Source organism: Dermacentor silvarum, chromosome 8 (genome assembly GCF_013339745.2).
Source record: "Dermacentor silvarum isolate Dsil-2018 chromosome 8, BIME_Dsil_1.4, whole genome shotgun sequence".
Lineage (NCBI taxonomy): Eukaryota > Metazoa > Arthropoda > Arachnida > Ixodida > Ixodidae > Dermacentor > Dermacentor silvarum.
Genome location: NC_051161.1, coordinates 66,827,419 through 66,849,099, shown reverse-complemented (window position 1 = coordinate 66,849,099; position 21,681 = coordinate 66,827,419). Strand labels below are relative to the sequence as shown.

At 46.5% G+C, this 21,681-nt stretch overlaps 1 protein-coding gene across 2 annotated transcripts in view; it reads left to right on the top strand.

The window, feature by feature from the left end:
* The window catches only part of LOC119461370 (rho GTPase-activating protein 20), a 683,025-nt gene that overhangs the window by 166,450 nt on the left and 494,894 nt on the right, over positions 1–21,681 (top strand). Inside the window, exons 1-3 of one of the 2 annotated variants that reach the window (XM_037722657.2) lie at positions 2,410–2,574; positions 17,827–17,929; positions 20,631–20,721. In XM_037722657.2, coding sequence (XP_037578585.1) covers positions 20,644–20,721 — 78 coding nt within the window. In that variant the 5' untranslated portion in view covers positions 2,410–2,574; positions 17,827–17,929; positions 20,631–20,643. Of the gene's footprint in view, positions 1–2,409; positions 2,575–17,826; positions 17,930–20,630; positions 20,722–21,681 lie in introns of those variants that run through there. The other variant, XM_049672559.1, reaches the window with a different exon arrangement.

Here is a 21,681-nt window from a genome sequence, read left to right as displayed (position 1 = left end):
GATCCAAGTATAACCGTCGGCTTCGCTGCGTACGATTTCGCTGTATACCTGTCCTCATCCTGTGCTCACTTTCACTTTCTGAAAGCCACCCCTTGAACGGTGGGAAAACACCTGTCCTCATCGGCCCCAAGCGGGTGCCAAAAATAATGCAGCCTCGCCACCAAGACACGTCACTGCCATATCACCTTCGCGAAGAGTCGGACATAACATAATGGACAAGGAAAGAAGCATACAGTTGAAGCTCGAAGGCAAATGATGAAACAATAAGCACAGCCGCTATAGCGCAATTCTATCGATTAAGCAGCGGCGTGCGCTTGCACCCTGGCACGTCGTCTTGGGCGTGCCCCAGCTGTTGCGTCCCTGAGACAATGCGTGCAGGAAAGCAACGCTCGAAGTGTCCGGGGCGATGCACGCGCGTCGTGAGCGGAGGCAAGCGGAGGACGAAAATGCTCGCGACGAAATCTTGCTTCGCGTTTCTCTTTGGCAAGCGTAGAACATGCATCGCGGTGCATTCGTATCGTATAGTCGAGCCTTCCCGCCTTGTGGCCGTATCTCGCCTACACGCTCCCTATCCATCAACCCCGCAAGTGCCTGCATTCAGCCTCGCTCGCTTGTACGTTCCCGCACTTTCTATAGCCGTTAGCTGCACCAATCTTGGCGTCGTCTGGGCATCCGGTGCACGACACCCTAGCGCACCAAATCATGCGCCTTTATGCTTTCTCAGAGCTTTCGTGACTTTCGTTGTCTTGCGAACTGCTCAGCAAGACTTTTCTTCGTGTAGCAGTTCCTTTTATGTCTTGGATCATAATTTTAACTTGGCTCTCTAACTTTCAAGCTCAAGAACACAGAAAAGGCAGCCTTTACTACACATTCTTCGTTCTCGCTCGCTTTCTGCCTCTCTCGTTTTCGCTAATGACATGGTAATGCTTAGTTGTCGCTCTCACGAGAGTTCAGTTCCACTGTATAAGCTAACAGACATATTACCCCTCCTCTGCTAGCAATCAATACATTGGCAGCGTGTGACGAGGTTATCTTTAGCCAGAAATCTACGCCGACGCATAAAGGTTCGTGATTGAATACGTGACTGGGTGGTACCGCGCGCTGGCTTCGGTTGCTGCTTTGCAGTCGTATCGACTAACGACCCTGCCTTTCGTTGGCTGCTCATAACGGCGCGTAAAGCATGCACATCCTGCAGGTGTTCAGAGTCAACGTCGATCGCTGAGCCATCCGCGTCGGGAACGCCGAGAAAGACCTTGACGCTTCTCGGAGGCAGTACGGCGAGATCGGTTATTCCCACCTCTATACATGGGGACGTACTACCACTGTCGGCTCCTTGTGAACGATCGATGTGCAGAATCCGCCCGGGGGCACGGAATGCTGCGTTCACGTTGTTCGCTGTTTGGCGGCGGAGAACGGCCTCGGATGCTGAAGCACGATCAGAAGGCATCGCTGTTTGGAGGTGCACTTTTCCAAGGCCGTAAAAGCGTTCACCAGAGGAATGTTTTGGTGAAATAAAGTACGGGGGAGGTTCCAATCGTCTGGTGGTCTATATAATAACAAGAATCTTTACATCTCCCTGCTAGTTAACCGGCGTCGACCAACTCCTGTTTGTTGTGTTCTGCAGCATCGCTGATAGCTATTTGGCTATTATACGGACACCGCAGTCCGTTTAATGTGTTGTGTGGGAGCTGTATACAGTGTAAGGAAAGCAAGCGACTTCTTTTATGCTACTGCATTTCATTGACAATCCTTATGCGCATATACAGCCGTATGGACATGCATGTGACGTCGACACCAAAACGTGAAACCACAAGTACCGAAACTACACTGTCATATGTATCTTTTAACGTTCACTTAAAATTTGAGTCTACCACCCAACCCACTTAATGTTTTTACTACTTGCTATTTTTTCATGTTTTCCTCACCTTAGAACAGAGGGAGAGATAAAAATCTTTTTATGGATGCTGGAGACGTTTCCCGGTCCCTGGGCTTACTATGCTACACCAGAGGGCGAGGGTAAGGTACGAAAAGCACCCACCGTAACAAGTAACTACAGTGTCTGGTCTAGACGAGTGTGTGTTCGAAAGGCTAAGAACGCCTTCGTTACGGGCACTCCTAGCCCTTCTTCAAGGTGTTAAGTACACGATGCTGCTCAAAGCAGCTGCCGTGTACATTGATCTCTTCTGTGCGAGCTCACGGACCTTTGAGTTTAACGCTCATTGAAAGCAAACGTGTGACTGCAGTATGCAACAAGTGCTAGCTATGATGAACATGTGTACAAATTCAGACATGCTACACCGTTAAGAGACATTGAACGCAGTCGCTGCCTACAGGAAATCCATTACCGGCTGTAAGTCAACAATGAATTTGACATCCCGCAGGTGACTGGTGAGGGCCATCAGCAGATCCAGGAGCTGGTGTCCCCGTTGGTGGAGCGGTGGAAGATCTTTCAGCCCCGCTTTCGGCTGGCCGCCTCCGGAGCGCCACTCGAGCCGTCAGCCTGCACGGCGCTTCTCGTGGGGCAGGAGGTGCTCCTGGAGGACAGAAGGCACTACGCGCCGGCCACACGATGGGGTACGTTCATCGATGTGCCTACTTCATTATCTCTCTATGATCTCTATACTTTCGCTTTTGCCTCGGTATCTCTTTTGCCTCCATACCATCTTAAGAATGATTTTCAGTATACGCAGCACATTACTTGGTCAGCATAAACCAAGTCTACTGAGAAAAACACAGTACACCTGCCGTTCACCTCTGAAAGCGAGACGAGCCAGTTGGAGTCTGCTCACAGCTTAATGACATTGCTCTGCTAGTGTAAATGCTAGGATAATAGGAAAATAAAAGCTCTTTGTTTCAGGCTGAAATATTACCTTTGGCTGAGCACTGATGTCAGGATCACCCATAAAATTTACCAACTCGTTCAGGTTTCAGCCTAAAACCAGTGACACAAAGGCAGATCTCTACAAAGAAAAAAAAAAAAGCGCCGTTATAGACGTATACACAAGGGCGCTTCCGGTGGTCTGGCGTGGAGAGTATGTGTCAGTGTTGCCTGTTCGGTCTGGACTGTGAGCTTGCCTTGCGCTTGCATTGCGGAGGGGTAGCTTTCCTTCGATGTTTCCGTTTATTTTTGTCACGAATCACTTACGCTCGTAAATAATGGCATATATACTCATCAAAAGGCTACAGGCCAGCACTGTGCAGTTTATGGGTGCACAAACAACCAGCGGAAAATAACGATTTTGGGGACTAAATGTGTCCACAACATAGCACTCCGCGAGACCACTGCTGCGATGTGGTATGTTCACGCTTCGCCGGTTTCCTGCATCACCTGAGGAGTTGGCATTTCAGTCTAATGTGAACCAATGCACACATCAGTAAAATAACGCATTTTGGTAAACTCTTTCCGGCACATTTCACAATAGGTTGTGAGAATTGTCAGCACTTCGATGCAATATTTCATCGTTAGTAGTGGCAGAGGCTACATTTGTGATTCTTTCAAACACGACTTCATTTCAGTGTCTAATACGGGGGTCACACGGCGCACTTTTGATCGGGATCGAGCCCGATATGGGTCGAATTTCTTGGTCACGATTGGCTTCTTTGCTCAATCTGCGGAAGGGAGCCAATCGCGGTAGAACATTCCGATCCAGATCGGTCTCGATCGCTATCAAAAGTGGCCGTGTGACACCGGTATAGGCTCCGTACAGTCGAGTTTGCGGCTGCTCTAGCGCCATCTGGCGCAGCGACGCAACAGTGTTGGGAAGTGGGCGCCGCAGCTCGGCCGGCTCGATGAGTATTCGTTCCCGCACACTTCATTTCGTCTCGGCCACGGTTGAAGCCGTTTTGCTTTGTTCGCCAGCCTCCTTTTTTTATACGTCTTGCGACGGTGCAATGGCATGCGCTTCATCGGCAAGCGTCGGAGGTGAAAAAAAAAAAAAAAAAAAGGCAAGTGGTACCGGCGATACTGCTGCGTAAAGGGCTGTCACAACCACGAAGGCCAGCCCAGGATAACGTTGTACAGGTTTCCTGGCAAATCTTATGAGATCGAACGGCGAAAGAAATGAATCGCAGCTGTGAGGAGAGTAAAGTAAGTCAGCTTCTTTGATATTTGTGAGAAGGTTTTGTTCTGTAAAGCGTGCTACACATGCGCGTTTCACAGCTCGTTGTGCGACGCCAGCGGCCATGGCCAGCTGCTGAACATTTAAAAGAAATTTCTCACGACTTTGCTGATTTGGCAACTGCTTGCCGTTGTCTTAGCATTCGGTATGATCAGCATAGCACTGGCATGTGCGATGAGCAATATTTTATGCCAAGGAAGCCTATTTTGTGCTGGCGAGCACTAATTCAACCATCCTCGTTTCGGCCGCTGGCGCTTGAAAGGCGCGGTTTCACATGGTGCGATTTTTCTTGTGATATACACTTGCGATGTATCATTGTAAAAGCAAAGCGCGTATGCAAGGAAAGGAATTCGTAAGCGAAATCATATCTTGTGAGAGGGGCCTAATGAGCCTCGATCATTGTACATGATGAAAAACGAACATTCGCGTCATGTAAATTAAGATCGCCTAGTTAATAAATCTCGTTTATCAGCGCAGCAGGTGGCTCCGACTGGGTCCCAAATGAGTCAACGAGGACAGCATGGTCACTGCCACACGATCCAACAATCCGAATCGTTTAGCTCACTCGACATGACTGTGCTGACGACAGCCTACGAGTGAGCGTGTAGCTGCACGCGGTCCAGATCGAGCTGTATGACAATCTAAAGTAACAGTGTCACAGGGGCATCAAATGATAGGCCGCGGCGTACAACGCGCCGGAGCGAAATGAGGCATGTATTGCCAACAGTGAGGCGTCGATTAAAAATCGGTCAACTACAACGTTTTCAGGGTGCCAGTTTAGTGACTTCAATTTTAGTATAACAGTAAGCTTTACTCACGTGAAGGATGACGTCGTTTACTTACTTTCCCTGTTGCGAACGGCAGTTCGCGTGAACGTCCACGCCGTCCACTTCTTTCACACAAGCAACATGCGAAGCAGCGTAGAGCTTGTCTCCGCTGGTTAACGCTGCACCGTGAAAGTAATCGTCTATTCCTTTAATAGGCCTGAACCCCGCAAAAACTATTTGTGCCATCACAGAGGGCCACGCTTGTACTTTCACGTACACACACGCACAAAAAAAGAAGGCGGATCGCGGATATACGTGCGGCTTTCGGAGGCGTGTATACGTAGTTCCGAAATCTCGCGGTCTTCCCCCCTTCCCAGTTTCGCGCCGCCCGCCACATGCGACGCTGAGCATCGCGCCACCGCTGCTGCGCAGCAGCGCCTCCTGTTCACTGTACGGAGCCTATAAGACAAATTGGAGCACTCTGCGAGATAACTAGTCGGTAAATACACTTCGCAACGATTTGGAAAAATCGTGTCCTATGGAAGATGTATGCAGACCCTGTGTCCACCAAAACATTGTCTCTGCGTTCACACGCACCCTGCGCAGCCCTGCCCACACAGGTAATTAATTTCAACAGTGTGGTGCTGCATCGAGCTCACCCATCTTTGAGCGTTGTCTATGTGCTTGCGCAGCAAGAGAATGCAAAAACGAACGTGTCAACTTCATCAGCGCGGCCTAGCGCCAGTACTAGAGTTCGGAAACCGTAATGCGCTAACTTTCCGTGGCGTAGAAACGCGCTAATGATCCCGCGCAAGTAGACAGTTTTAGTTTAGCGTTAGCGTAATAGCGGGGTTACGGGAAATAGCGTTACCGTTCCGCAAACGAACTTTGCAGAAAGAGAGTTTTAGTATAGCGTGATAGCGTAGTTTACGTGCGGGAGGCTATTCCATTACGCTTTGAATTTCGCATACACAAGGCACCTAATTCTATGTGTGTGTGCGTCCGGAAAGTGCGATAGGCAGCGCAATGGAAGCCAGGAGTGCGCTGTATTTTTACTTCACATGTCCGTCGATCTGCAACGAAACAGACAAACAGTACAAGCTGTCTACCATAGCCTCTGAAATCCTCCCATCTCAGAGGCCATATGCCGTCGTCGCGCCTATCTCCCGACTTTAGCGATAGATGGCGCTCGCATCTCAGAAAAAATTTCTCTCGTTAGGCTTAGGTGCGTTCGAATCACGGTGGAAGAATATTTAGGTGTTGACACTGCGCGCGAGCGAGCGTCCAGATTATGTTCGGCCGCGCGCGGGCGCACCGAGTAGCTCTGCTGCGAGCAGACAGAGGGCGCCGCGGCCAGCGGTCCCAGCTTAGCGGCGCCGGCGGCTTGGCATTCCTCTGCCTCCGCTAAATTTTCGTTCATAGTGGAGTGAGTAAATCTCAGAGCGCGAAAAAAAATCGTTATTTCACATTGAAGTGATAAGTGTACCAGGCTTCGCTAACATGAAGGTTCCTTGTGCAGGGCGTGGATGACGTGAACACGGCTCAATCGGGCAGCACTCAAAGCCCACTGAAGTTACCCTCGCGCGCGCAATTTGTTTCGTCCGGTCTAGCCGTTCATCCAAGCATAAAAAAATGATAGTGTTAGCCCACGTGCTACCCCTCGATCAGAAGAAAATAGTGACTGCACCAGAAAACGTATTTCATGCTTATCGCTGCTTCCATTCACACTCAGAAAACCGTTCAATCATCGTTGCGCGAATTCAATGTGCCGCGATATAAATTAAGAAATGAAACGGCGTAAGCTTCCGATATGAAATGCACTAGAGCAAAGTGGCTGTTCATGGTTAGAACTTAAGATGAGAATGCACATCAGCTATGTAAAAACTCTTTCAAATGGGAATTTATTAGGCGGGACGAAGGCAGGCGTCTATCTTGAATTAGAGCATCACTACCACAGTTTACTGATGAAAACCTGAGCAAATGCCTTTTTTATTCCAGTTCCACTTAACATAGACCGTGTATATTATTCATTGGGCTTTCGTCCATTGAGGACTGAGTGACTCTTTCAGGATCTAAAAAAGAAGAGGTAACTTTCTTTTTTCTTAAATTGCATATGATAATGTGCCAATGTAAGCGTGTTTGACAATGCACGCTACAGCCTGTCCACAAATACACTTACACCCACTACACAATAATCCCGTAGACCTTTTTTTTTTTTGCATAGACACAATACGAAAAAACTTGTGCATGAAGCAGCTCGATAATTTTAATAGGTGATAACCATCCCAGAAGCTTGCGGTCTCATACACTCCCACAATGGAAAAATGTATAAAAACATGCAAGCGTGTAATATACACCACACGCGCATTGTAAAAAAAAATTCCGTAGCCAGGATGGAACAAATTTGAAAATCAGGCACACATCTGCACAGAAAACAGCCGTATTTTACAGGGTGCACAAATATTTCAAAATATGCAAATGTCACGTAGCTGGACAGAACCATAGTAATGTTGTTGCCGTCCCTTGGAGATACTCGGTTATTTTTTACATTCCGCCTAATTAGATAATTAGTCGTATTTATTGATCAACTTCTCAATTATTGCAATTAGATTAAAAGTGTCAATGAGAAAATTGTAGAGCAACATGAAAGACTCCCGATACAGCTTTGTATTGCTCAATACGTGCTACGTAGAAGTGTTTTTCCGAGCATGTAAGAAGCTCACGAATACACGCAAAGTGCCTCGAGCAGCCAGTCGCGCGGCAATATTGCTGTATTCGCGGGTTTCGTTCACGCTCGGAAAACACTTTTATGTATCACGTATTGAGCAACAGAAAGTTATATTGGGAGTTTTCCACGCTGCTGTACAATTCTCTTGTTCATACTTTTTATCCAATTATAACATTAAAAGAGTTCATTAATCAATTACGAAAATAATTATGTAATTAAGCGGAATAAAAATATAATCTCAGTATCTCCAAGCGACGGCAGACAACATTACCTTGGTTCTGTCCAGCTACGTGACATTTACATATTTTCCAATCTTGGTGCATGATAGTAAACCACCTAGTATATATCTTTTACATGCAGCAAAATTTGCACTAACTACTGCGGCACACAGGAGGTTCTCTCTTCCGCAGCGGCTTTCGAGGTTTATTTGACCGTGTGAGGTTCTTTGGACAGTTTGGAAATAAGGTGGGAATCCTTTTATCGAGCGTTCCGCGTAATATTGTCACGTGTCTAGCGCGGCGATGACGATGGCATAAGACACATCGGCACTTATGAAAAACATAGCAAGAATAAGAAGAAGCAGTGACTAGCGCGCGCTATTTTAAAACCATCCGTTCTTGATACTGCCTCTGCCGACAAGTCCGTTTCGTTTGTCCCTCGAGCTTTCGACGTCGTGACAATATGCCATCGATATCGTATCCTCTGAAAAATGGCTGGTGCAGACATGGTCGGTAGGCGTTAGAGCTCGGTGTGCCCTCAGATTTGCACGGCGCCACTGCTCTAGACGACCACTGTCGGACGGCGCTTTGAGTAAAGGCACACGCTCCGCATAAGTCAGGTATCCAGAATTGCAGTTCGGAACGAAGCACTTTCTAGCCATTTCAAACGCCCCTCAGAAGGCCGCTGCCACCTTCGTCGAGGGCCCGTGGCGACAATACCCAAGCACAAGCTCATGAAAGGAACGCGAACAAAAATCGTGCCTTCAAAACAGCGCAACCGCACAAGCAAGCAGGAAGACGAAGCAGCGGCAGCACGCGCCTTGCCGCCAAGGCTGGGACCGCATACCGCAGCGCCCTCTACGACAGCGCCGAACCAGCTGCAACCAAGCCGAACATAATCTGGACGCGAGCGAGCGGCGCTTTCGCACGCGTTGGGGGGAGATTGTCAGCACCTCTCGTTATTCTTACACCGTGGTTCGAATCCTCAAGATTAGCCATAACACTCTCTCGGCGAAGCGGCATGAGACTAAGCAAAAGCCGTTTACGCAGTCATTTGCTACGAACGAAGTGAATTCTACGAAAACAACGCCAAATTCAGTTCGAAGCGGGCGACCGGGACCGCCGCCATGTTTTACGTACACTACGTACACCACGCTAACACGGTAACGTTAACTCTGAGAAATAGCGTGCGCACGAAACGGTATGGGTCGGTTAGCGTTCTGCGCATGCGCACTTCGATCCCGCTATTCCGGTACGCCCGCTATTCCGGTAACCACGCTAAACTAAAACTGTCTAGTAAGAACGTAAAAAACGGTATTCGCATGGGTAGGCGGACAATAGCATCATGCTTGCAAGAATAACAGTAACGAAAAAAAAAATTATTCGCACAGTCGATCAAGTGAAATACTATACAGTTTTAGTTTAGCGTGGTTACCGGAATAGCGGGCGTACCGGAATAGCGGGATAGAAATGCGCATGCGCAGAACGCTAAACGACCCATAACGTTTACCGTGCGCACGCTATTTCTCAGAGTTAACGTTACCGTGTTAGCGTGTTTACGTAGTGTACGTAAAACATGGCGGCGGTCCCGGCCGCCCGCTTCGAACTGAATTTGGAGTTGCTGTTGAATAATTCACTTCGTTGGTAGGAAATGACTGCGTAAATCGCTTTCGCTTACCTTAAGGCAGGATCGACAATATGTTTTTATGGATAATTTAGCGGAGTTTTCAAGATAGATTTTCGTTTCGAACGCGCCTAAGCCTAACGAAAAAAAATTTCTCTGAGTTGTTAGCGCCACCCGTCGATAAACTCGAGAGATAGGCGCGACGACTGCATATGGCCTCTGAGATGGAAGGATTTCGGAGGCTATGGTAGACAGCTTGTACTGCTTGTCTGTTAAGTTGCAGATCGACGGACATGTGAATTAAAAATACAACGCGCTCCTGGCTGCCATTGCGCTGCCTATCGCACTTTCCGGACGCACACACACATAGAATTAGGTGCCCTATGTATGCGAAATTCAAAGCGTAATGGAATAGCGTCCCGCACGTAAACTTTGCTATCACACTATACTAAAACTCTCTTTCTGCAAATTTCGCTGCGGAACGGTAACGCTATTTCCCGTAACCCCGCTATTACGCTAACGCTAAACTAAAACTGTCTACTTACGTGCGTGCAGTGACCGCTTCGCTGACCACTAAGCGCCTTTCACTCACGGTCAGTGGTGGTTTACACTCATATGCATATGTATTTATTCGACAATTGTTAAGACTCGACATTACTTTATTATGAACATAGCACAGTGAGACGGTGTAAGGGGAACAATATAAAGAGCAGAGATAGCCCTAACACTGCGATACAATTGGCTTATTTCACTTCAGAGATAGCGCACACGAACAATTCTTGCCGTACGCGATATCTTCAATACAAACTTCGCGCACGATCTACGTTAAGGTTCACCGTGAGCGAAGCTTGTTCCTAATTCAGAAATTCGAAAGAAAAGCCATTCCAGGTAAACAAACGTAAAAAATAGGTAAACAAATGTATCTTTATAACAAGCCCTCTTATAATCCCTATTGGGATTGACAGTATGTATAAATAAATAACTACTAAATACTAAAAATAAAAATCCAGCACCTGGGCTGTATCAGTTGCGCTGGCATCTGTGATCACTGTCGCGCGTCGGTTCGCTGCAGGCACCGCGCTGCTCGATCGCCGCGCTTATGCTTTGACATTTGGTTAAAAGCATCCTGCACCGCACCAGATCCAATCAATTTTGCATGATTGAGCTGTTCAGTTGCGTCGGAAGCGTATGGAGTAACCACCGCAAATCTACCAACCATTGACACGCGTCGTCGGGCCGCCGGCGCGTGGTTCTACGCATTGCCCGACAGCTACGTACCTTACGCGCCTGCTTTCGCTAAATGAGGCAACCCTCAACCGCGAAACGTAATGGTGATCAGATGCAATCGACGATGCGGTCACATGTGCCCAGCAATAACAATGAAATATACCGCTGATTAGCACGCCAGGTCTCGACGAAGCAGACGCGGCTGCCGCCGCTACCGACGACGAAACACCACATCCACTGGCTGGACTTGCTGTTGCCATGGTACACTACACTGAGCGCTCACGCGAGCACGTGAAACATGTAACACGTCAAGCGGCACAAGACAAGCGAAGCAGAAGAAAACGATCGAAATAGTGCACGGTGAAGATCACACAACCGAAGTGCGGCTGGCCTGCTCTCGCAATACGCACAGTCCAAAATGGCGGCATAACATTTCTGACGCTAGACGTCGCCCGTGTCGGGCAATGGCGCTGCTCAAACGTCTGTTTGTGAAAAGGTCTATAGACGCTCAAAACCGCTTGACGTAACGGGAATAAGCGAACCTAATTGGCTGGCAAATATATACAAATTGTGTTTCAGTTGGACAGCGTACATATCATCTTTTACTCTTAGGTTGCCACCAACTATAGTCACCAGCAGAGTTCTTTCAACGGACTCCGGTTCTTCAGTGACAAAGCACTTTTCAGGCAAAGCTTTCTTTTGCCCTTTCCTCCACTTTGTGTGGACGGCTGTCTGGCCGAGTAAACTATTGATCCCGAAGACGTGTAGCGTATTCAAAGGCAGTGTCTAGGTGGGCCGACCCTGATAGCTGTGCACAATACGCGTTTCCGCAAGGCTTTTAACGCTACTTGGTTGCCAGAGCTTGCTTGGTTTCCAGAGCCACGGCCGCTGGATAAAAAGAAAAGTCCTTTTTTTTTTATCCAGCGGCCGTGCCAGAGCATGTTACTTGGTTTCCAGAGCTTGGTTTCCAGTGCTTGGTTGCCAGAGCATGGTTACCAGAGCATGTTCGCAGCTCGAGATTAGACAGGCGCACAATGAAGGATACGAATTAGACGCGACGACCCCTGGAGCTTTAATGGGGTTTGTAAGGACTCGATCATGGAGACAGTGTCAAAGCACCCACGCGCCTCATAGCAATCATCAATGGAGCTAACCAAGCAAGTGCACGCCACTGAATTATCTCAGTAGCATACCGGTGGGCTATATTTTAATGTTAACAACCTCCGATGGTTTGTTCCCATTTTTTGAATATGTAGTTATGCGTTTTGCAACAGTTGTCGGGGGGTTTTATTTTGGCTGCAATGTGTGGCTACATAACAACAAAAAACAACTATGGCAAGGCCTGTTCTAGACTATTTCCAGAGCACCTGACTAGGCCCGAGACTCTAATGAAACCACTTTGTTTCGTGGTTATTGTATATATACATCGCTTCCTCCTGCCCTCATCATCTTTCATCACTCTTCTTTGTCCTATTTCATTTTTCCTCTCTGCAGAGTAGCAGGCCAGCTCTGGCCTTCCAGGTCAGCTCCAGGCCAGCTCTGGCCTTACGGCCTTCCTGCTTTTCCTCAAATAAATTATTTCACAGCGAAGCTGTTAAAGGCTAGGTTCCAGGAGATCGCGTCCAGCAACGGCAGTAGATAGACCGGAAGTGGATCGATCATTTTAGGCTCCATGTGCGTGGCGGTTTCCCGCCAGCTGCACGTGCCCTAGCAGATGTGTCAAAACGGAAGATGGATGGCCCATTGTTATACCCCTCGCCACCGCCAATGCCTCTTTCACAAGTGTCGCGATACTCGGCGGCGGCACGTCCCACCAATCGTTGCGCCCCTTTGTCTCGTGACGTAGAGATCGCGCAAGTGCTGTTATCAGCACTTCCCCTTTGGACTCGCTATGGGACGGACGCTCGTTTAACCACATCTTCCAGTAACCTGACATCAGGAGCCTGACGAAGCCCTGCAGTACGCCGCGGCTATGAACACTTTGGCTCATACGCTAGTCCATGACGATGGGACGGACTTGGCGCAGCAAACGCACTACTTGGCCATCGCGCCTGGCAAAAACAAGATGCCGGTGTCCTTGCTCTTTGACGAACATGCTGAATACGCTCAATATAGTCAATAATGATAATATATAAATTCACTATAGCAATATTCACTATAGCAGACCCGCCATAGTCACAGCTTCGCTGGCTTCCATCTTCAGAGTAGTGGAAGGGCTCTGAATTTTTTTCTTATGTTTTTCCTGCTTTTTTTCCCCTTTCCCGCACCCAGTGCTAAAGAAACATGATTGTGAATAAAATTGCGCCATCAGTCCAGGGAGCACCAACGTTTCTCCTGCACAGAAACGCACGCGGAACGATTGTATACGCACAGCAAGCTAGCGCATTCACAACCGGCAATAATCAGGGCGCTAGCGGCCGTCAGATTTCGGGGAGTGCCATGTTGGTTCTCTCTTCGCTTTAATTCTATGCTTTCGCCGTAAACCTCGCTTTCGCAAGAAAGCCGCGACATCTCCGTAACGTTGTAACACACAGTCCTTGTGTTATGTGCAGAACGTGGGCTTCTCCATTCTTGGGCAGCGCACACACAAAGGGAACACGAGGAAGAACATAGGACAAGCGCTGGTCTAACAGCTGAAAGTTTTTATTTGAAGAAAAAGGTTATATTCAATGTAATCATTGAAGTCGTTTGGATTACATGTAAAAAGACATCATACACTCACGAGCGATCAGTGAACAAGATCTCACCGTTCGCTATAGGGACACAGGTGGCTGACTAATACAAATGTTCTTGTTCTTCACTAATGAATAGGTTTCAACTTGCCCGCTTTTGAATCCTTCCGCAGTTCATAGGCTTCTCTGCACAGGGACCGTAATCGCGTCTTGTTATAATTTCACCGTGGCACGGTCAATGATTGCCCGTAAAGCACCTGTATAGAGTGAAAGAAAACAAGAAAGAGCAGATGCAGCTATGAAGTCAAAAAGAAAAGAAGAGGTGATTGTATGTGTGCGGGAAAGAAGTGGGGTGGGGGAGTCGGAGGCGGGGGGGCTAAGGCACGCGGTCGGTAAGTCGCCTACGCCTATAACGGACAGGGCGCGGAGAGTGGTGGAGAAAGTGTCACGCGCGCTTACTAAGTGAAAGCGGAAGCGTGATTAGCTGCGTGGGCGTTACGGCGGCAGGATGCAAAACACAAGGAACGGCCGGCCACCGCTGAGAGAAAGAAAATATAAACCGACAAGCGAAGCGGCGCTCGACGGCCAAGACATTAGCGCGTTTCGGCGCTCGCGCCCACGCCTCGTGAGAAAAGGTGTTGCAGTTTAACCGGACAGCGGCACTGATGTGACAGTGAAGGATTTTGTGATGGGATGGGCGTGCTAGGCTACCGCCGCCACTCGCATTCTTTTTGCTAAATGGCGTTCGCTGCGACTGACCTCGTGAGCGTGGCGAGCCTCTCGGGTTTTCCCACTCACCATACCGCTTGTTATTATCATCATCATCATGTTCTTCATTAATGCATGTAGCCACTTATGGGATTATAAATGTCGTCCTCGTTGAGGGATGTCTCGCACGCCGTGTGTTTTTCGTGGAAAAATGCCCCTGCAGGAAAAATGCAAATATACTTTCCGAGCGGAGTTCCAAACTTTCATCCAAGTGCTATAACCACTGCACCACGGTTGAAGCAACGGAACCGTGGCGGAATATTATGCAACTCGGCGCACATGTGGGGAGGCATTGAGGCGCACCGCTTCGCTCGGGCTGAATTCCCGCGGGGGACTTTTGCTCATCTCACGAACGCCGTATAACAGCGGTATGAAGGCTATAAAAAAATCAAAACAAGAAATAGGGATCCTCCACTTAGACGTGTTCCTTTTTGAAATCCTCTCGCTTTAAGCGCGAATCCAAGCAAATGGGATGGACGTTCCTCAGATGGGAGCTCCTGTGATTTCAAAGGTGCCTGTTCTGTTATTAAATGCGAAGCATTTCTTGGCGAACATTTGCTACTTTGACAGTATCTATCTATCTATCTATCTAGCCGCCTACGTCTTAGTGCTCTCATGGTCGTTTCGTTAACATGAAAGGCTCACCGCACACAGCTTCGCATAACATCGATTCCCACAGAGCGTGGGATCTGCCGGCTTTTTTATCCATAGTTCTCTCTCTCTCTCTCTGTCTCTGATTTCATCAATGAGGCTATTAGTTCCCTTTTTATTGAGTATCCTGACTAGGGTCAGCTTTACTTTGAAGTTGGATAGTGCTGGTGCAGTGCCTTTGAACTGCTTGAACTTCTTTAATATTTCGTTCACATTGTGGCATTGAGTAGCCGGCGCCACGTAAAGGGCGCCTACATTTTTTTTTATTCATGCCATCAGCAAATGACCACTATTTTAAAGGAACCAAAAGCAACCTTTTACAGAGATCAACCTCTAGATCATTTGAGGGTGGCGCGAGTGCGCTCACAAGGGTATATACCCTTAATTTGGCTATTGTTAGCAAAATATACGCATAAATAGGGATATACGCGTATCTTGTACCCAGGGTAAGCGAGAGGTAGTCTGGTTTTAACAGCTTAGCAAGACCAGGGAAAAGGTGCTTAAAACAAGCAATTCGAGTGTATAAAGGCCGAGCTATCGGGGGGACTTTGGCCTTGTCTAAAGGCAGCGTATTTTAACTTCCGAAAGACAACGCTTTCCTGCAAAATGGCGGCCAGACTCTCAATGATCCAGATATTAGGGAGGCTAACCAGCGTGTCCTGTTTTGTAACTGTTATTCGCAAGTTTGTTCTCGTTGATAAAGAGGTGCCATTCCTAGTCGTCCTTCCTGCTCCCTCCGCATAGGAGCTGCCCTCTTCCTCCTCAAACGTTTATTGCCTGAAAGGACGCTTCGCCGCATGGCTTTGTCGAAACCTGTTTTTGCGTCGTTTGAATTTCGCGCCGGAGTGCCTGCGCAAGCGTGTCTGCGGCAGCTTCGGCGAGATGGCGCCAGCGTCTGCGAGTCTTCGGGGGATCGCGTTTGGCGCTTTGCTTGCGCAAGTAGCTTGTACCACGGAGCGCGGCATGTTGCAGCTGCCTCGTTCAATCGGCCATTCCTCTAATAAGAAAGGTGCGTAACCGTGAAAAACGGCAAGAACGGGGTCATTCATGGAGAACTCATGGGGAAAGAGTATAATATTCATTTGCACTTGGCATTTACAAATTCTCGATGAGTTTCACCGCACTGCACCGGAGTGGTGCGGTGTAGTGGAACTTCCGTGCCTTTCTTGGACATACTAGCACAACTTCATTCTTTCGTGCGATGAAAGTAGGAATATGAGTCAAAGTTTCTGTAATTTTCTGATATTAAAGCTGTGTTGTCAAAAATCTTTGGTAGCATTTAAAGGAAAAAAAAAACAAGAAACTAGCGTACTTGCACTGGAGGCGCAATGCTAAAGAGACAGCTGAGCTGATGGGCACCTAGCTAGCCCTAGCTTTTGGGCTAGGCTAAGCACTACCAAGTCATCCCCAGCATTTTCCGGAATTTATTTATTGTTGATCGATTATCGATTAGCTATTGATTGGCTATGGATTGGCTATCGCAAGGTATTGGCTACGTATTTGGGCTAGGCTAAGCACTACGAAGTCATCCCCAGCATTTTCCGGAATTACTTAATATTGATCGATTATTGATTAGCCATTGATTGGCTATTGATTGGCCAGGCGGTATCAGATATTATGTAAGAACGTGCATGCTTGTTTATCGAGCGCTTGGTGGTACAGACAGGATGGGAACCTTAGTTTGTGTCAAGTCCACGAGAGTAGAAAGGAAAAAAAAAAAGCTGCTTATGTGTGTTAATGCACCTTTAGCTGGCCGCATTTGCATATTAACGCGATAGCGTGAATATGTCGCAGAAAATCCCGTGTCGTAGAAAATCCGGCGTCTGCAACCGGCGTGTGATCGCGGGTTGCGGAGAAATATCATCCAACCACATCGACTGCGCAGGCCCTCCACGTGGTGCAAGGTTTTAGTGAACAAAAAATGAATTTCTCACAGTGAAATCCGTCAGAAAATGGTAAAGTACGACTTTACAATACGGCGTCGGATTCGCCGTCGGATTGTTTACCAATCGTCGTCGAATTGTAATTTGAATGTATGAGAAAACCTAATTCTGCTACGAGGAAACTCGAACACAAACCTCTTTTCCAGCATTTCTACTAGACCTGCGCGCGTCGGGGCAATAGTAAACAAATAATAAAATAATAAAAAAGGTGCTAGGGCCTTCACATTTTAATACAAGACCACTTATATTTCCCCTGGAAAAACGTCTTTCCAGCAATGTACTTCAGTTTAAAAGTGAAACAGACTTTTAGGGGATCGGTGTAATCTTGGTCTTTGTAAGCTGGCTTTCCTACGTTCAGTGTTTCAGTGAATGAAGCCTACTTGCCGTATGCGAACGATGCGATGCGAACGGGTCCCGATAACGCTATCGCGTCCTACTCTTAAAGGCAAAGATTTTATTCCAATTTTATGTTGCGTACATATGCCTTTTTTTTTTCGATTGCGGGCAGATGTGCTTCGAGTAAATAATTGCGCGGAAGCCCTTATTTATTGTGAACGGAAGGTAGTACTCTGTGTAGAAAGTTTCACGACGAAATGCATCGATGCGGCAAAAAGGAAAAAAAAAAGAGAAGAAAGAAAAGAAAGAAAGAAAGAAAGAAAGAAAGAAAGAAAGAAAACGAAATTGCTGTGTGTTATACTTGGGTTCGAAATACTCCTATCACATTACAGTGCTGAAGCTGTGATTCAGTATCCTCTACGTAAGCTGTGGCTTTTCATTTAGTTAACTTTAATTTACGGGCCGCACTGTCTCATGCACTCTCTCTCTCTCTCTTTACTCTCTTTCCAACCCCTGTATTCCCCAGTGCAGGGTAGCAAACCGGAAACTTGCCTTTGGTTAACCTCCCCGCCTTTCCTCCCTCTCTCTCTCTCTATGGCGTTCTATTGCTGAGCACAATGTCGCGGGTTCAATTCGCGGTCACGTCGGCCACATTGTGATGGGGTGGGATATGGAAAAACAAAAACCAAAAAAGCGGTCGTGTAGCGAGCACAGGCCGTGAGTCGTTAGATCCAACAAGTTAGTCTAAACAATTATCTGACTCTCTCCTTGAAGGTTTTGACAGCCGCCTGGGAATCGTCGAGGAACTCGCCACATCCGAGAAAGAGTACAACGCAGACCTCAGCGGCGTCTTCAACTTGTACGCCAAGCCCCTCAAGTAAGACCCCAACACCAGTCAGACTGATCATCATATATGCATGTCTCGTAAGAAGCGCTGTCTGGTGCGACTGTAAGAACAATTAATTTCATCAGAGCACAGATGACGGAAGTAATTTAAATACGAAATTGAGGAAAATAGCACTCAAGTTAGCCTGAAAGAACTGAACAGCACTTGAGTACCCCATGCAGTGCGGATCGCCTGCAAGGAGGCAGGGTACATTAGCATGGCTAAACATCAAATCCCCTATTCATTCACTCAATAAAATTGGCGTCAACGAGAGCTACAATGTGTGTATTTGCATGCGCGGTTACAACTCTTTTTCATCCCTTTCCTGTGAGTATGTATACCATAACCTTTTCATTTTAATTGTGCCTGCATTTGGGGCAACACGGGTTATTTTTGCTAGCCAGAACTATATGCGTGGGCATATGGGACTTTGAAAGGAAATAAACAAATATGAAGTCAAGCATAAAAGAACGAAGCAGTGAATGAAAGTAATCGATGCAAGCATTTCGCAGAACGGCAATAATACGGGAATAAGTTTCCATAATAAACGAACAAGAATGATAGTGGTGTTGGCGTGGAAGCAACATTGTCCCGCACAGGAATTTGAAGATCGCATTAAAAAGGTCCCTGTGGTTAAGGCCTACGAGGTGCAAAGAGAAAGATTCACCGGACGTGTAGCATGTTGAGGCCTATCTGCCGAAAGGTAAAAGGAAACTACCGTATAGACTGGTGTAAGAACTGCACCCGTGTAAGGGCCGCACCCCCAACTTGGCAGCCCAAAATTTGATGAACAAAGTTCCAGTGGAGAAGCAATCGCGTTCGATGGTCCATAGCCGCGTGCGCGCCTGGGCAAATTTTCGCGCCCTGCGTACTTCCGCATGCCGCTACTAGAGGGCGAGAGCCATTTAGTAGCTCCATATAGTATCTAGAGCCATCTAGTAGCGGTGAACCAAACGGTTCGGTTCCATGTAAGGGCCGCACCTCGTCAAAATTGTGAAAAAAAAAAAGTTCGACCCTTACACGAGTCTACACGGTATAGCTTGAGGCCCACTGCGATTTCCGTATTCAAATACATGTAAAATGCAGAAATCCTTTTGTGATACAACCGCTGTACCGAGTAGAATTAAATTTGTTGCATTTCACAGAGAGCGTTAGATTGCAGTGACCCTAGGAAGCAGAATTTTTATCTAAGGCCTGGAAGTTATTGCAAAAATGCCCGAAAGTGGTAAGGTTAAGAAAAAAAAAGTTGAACTACAATGTTTACAAATCTGTAACTTTGCGCCGAAAATATAAATATCGCAGTTCTGTAAAATGTCTCTGTTAGTGCATCTAAGGCGGACAAATTCAACACATGAATCTACAGCTTACGCGTTACTGTTAGAATATTTAGTGGTATGATTTACAAGTAATATACCATCACATTAACGGTATAATTCAAAGCGGTCTATCACGCATCAATTTTTTCCTCTTTTGATGTATTATTAGGTGTAGTTTAAAGAATTATGAGATCATTTTGATTGCTGATTACATAATTGTAAACGCGATAATTGAGCTTTTTACAATTTTGCTTTTTTCAGCAGTATTTGTAAAATATTGACAGCCTAAATAAAAAAATACGCTTCCTACCCTCCCTAGATTTAGTTTTTTAATGCAACAAACCTAATCAAATTCTGTTCTCTGGTTGCAAGCGATTTTTCCGTTCCAACGTATTTAGATAGGATCTCCCGAGCTAAAGGTCCCTCTTAAGTTCCTTGTTCTTAACACAAGCAGTGACCTACATTCTTTAAACTTTCTTGAAATTTATTAGGTTTTATTTCTATGCGTCTTCAACAGTATTTAACTCCACCATTTTGACGGACTATTCATTGTGCTGTCTCACTTTTTGCTGTTGTTTTTCTTTGTATTCCCTCTGCGTATTTGTTTATTGAATAACTGTATTGAACTGAAGACAAAGAAAAAGCACCAAATTTGTATAATTGAACTACTATTGCAGTTGCTACATAATTCACAATTGCTTCTGCATTCTGCCATTTATGTAACCGCTTATAAAAGGTGCCACATCAGCCTGGCCTTATGGGACCTCTTTTCGTATGTTTACATGCAATGTACCCGTTGATTCATTGTTATCAATTAACTTCAACTTCGAAAATAAGGAATATAAACGTTTTTGGTACTCACTGCTGTCACAGAAGTGACAAAAATGGGACAGCGCCGGTCTAGATCCGGGTGAATAAAAATTGAGGGAAGCTAGCCTATACCGTAACCTTGTCAAATATATCTCAAATTTCTGCTTGGAATCCTTTTAGCTGCGCCAGAAAAGGCGGACATGTTTTCAAGTGGGTCGACGAGAAAGTTGGAGGGCTTCGCAAATTTCTCCCAAACAGTTAGTTTTCTGAAAGACGCAGCAGTCAAATATCCTGAAGGCGGCAGAGTAGGCAGTACAGGGGTACCAAAGGCCGCCACCGTTATTGCGTGGATAGTGTGTCTTGGTAACATACTGCACTGACGATTCATACGCGAGTCGAGCGTACGAACCTCTGCCTCACACTTTATTCTTTTTAATTTTTCGCCTATGACAAAAACGATGACACAAAAGAACATATCATTTTATACTGTGCGCGTGCATGTTCTACGTTGAGTGTTGTGTTTCGGACGGCCAAGCGTGATGCGAAAACTAGTTTCCTCTTTCCAGGAGACTGATTTCCATGCACGAGGACGAGTACAAGGCCCTCTTCGACTGGGTTGAACCGATTCTCTCAATCAGCAGCCTCATGACCATGAAGGTAACGTTAGGGCACGAGATGTTTCTCTCTCTCCCCCCTCTCTCTCACATAAAGACTCTCTATCTGTATTACAATCAAATCTACCGTTTAACATTAAAGCAGTGTCGACACAGCTACTGATTTATCTGTAGATCTACTCATTCTTCTTTTTTTAATTTTTGAATGATTCAGTTATGAAGCTTCAGAATAAACTGCTGTTGGCGTCTTCCAGATAAACAATAGTGAAATCTACTACTTCAAGCTTTTTCTGCTACTTTCTGCTACTACGCTTTCAATGGATAACTGCTAAAGCACGATCAACGTTTATATACTGCGCACAAGCAACGAACAATATGTGCGCGTTTTTTTTTTTTTTTTGTAGGATTAAACATAGTCCAAATAAACACGGCTGAACACTTCAGATTTCAGGTACTAGATGTCATCTGAGGACCCTACAAAACTGTTTTGAAGAATGGAATAGGCATCTTTTTAATAGTTATGTTGTTGAAGATTAGCCGTACGCTGTGTGGTTTTTTCAAACTACGTACCACGCCAATACTTTTGCAGGTAATTGTATTGTGTTATTGCTTCGCAAATGGCACAATGTGGAATAACAGTAACCACTGGATCCGTGCCGGCAAAAGTTTGTTTAACGAAGTGATTTCTATTGACTTTTCGAGCAAAGATCTGTTTCCTTATTGCCTGTGGCAACACTGCGCCCGGCTATCGCACACTTATATGATTATTTACATTTTGATTGGCCATAGCGCCGCTGAATTCAAGGTCGTGGGTTCGCTCCCAGCCGTGGCGGCCGCATTTAAATGGGAGCGAAATGCAAAAACGCTCGTGTGCACTTAGATTTAGGTGCACGCTAAACAACCATATGGGGTCAAAATTAATGCCCCGCTAAGGCATACCTCATAATCAAATCTTGGCTCTGCCACGAAAAAGTTCAGAATTCAATCTTTTAGCGAAAATATG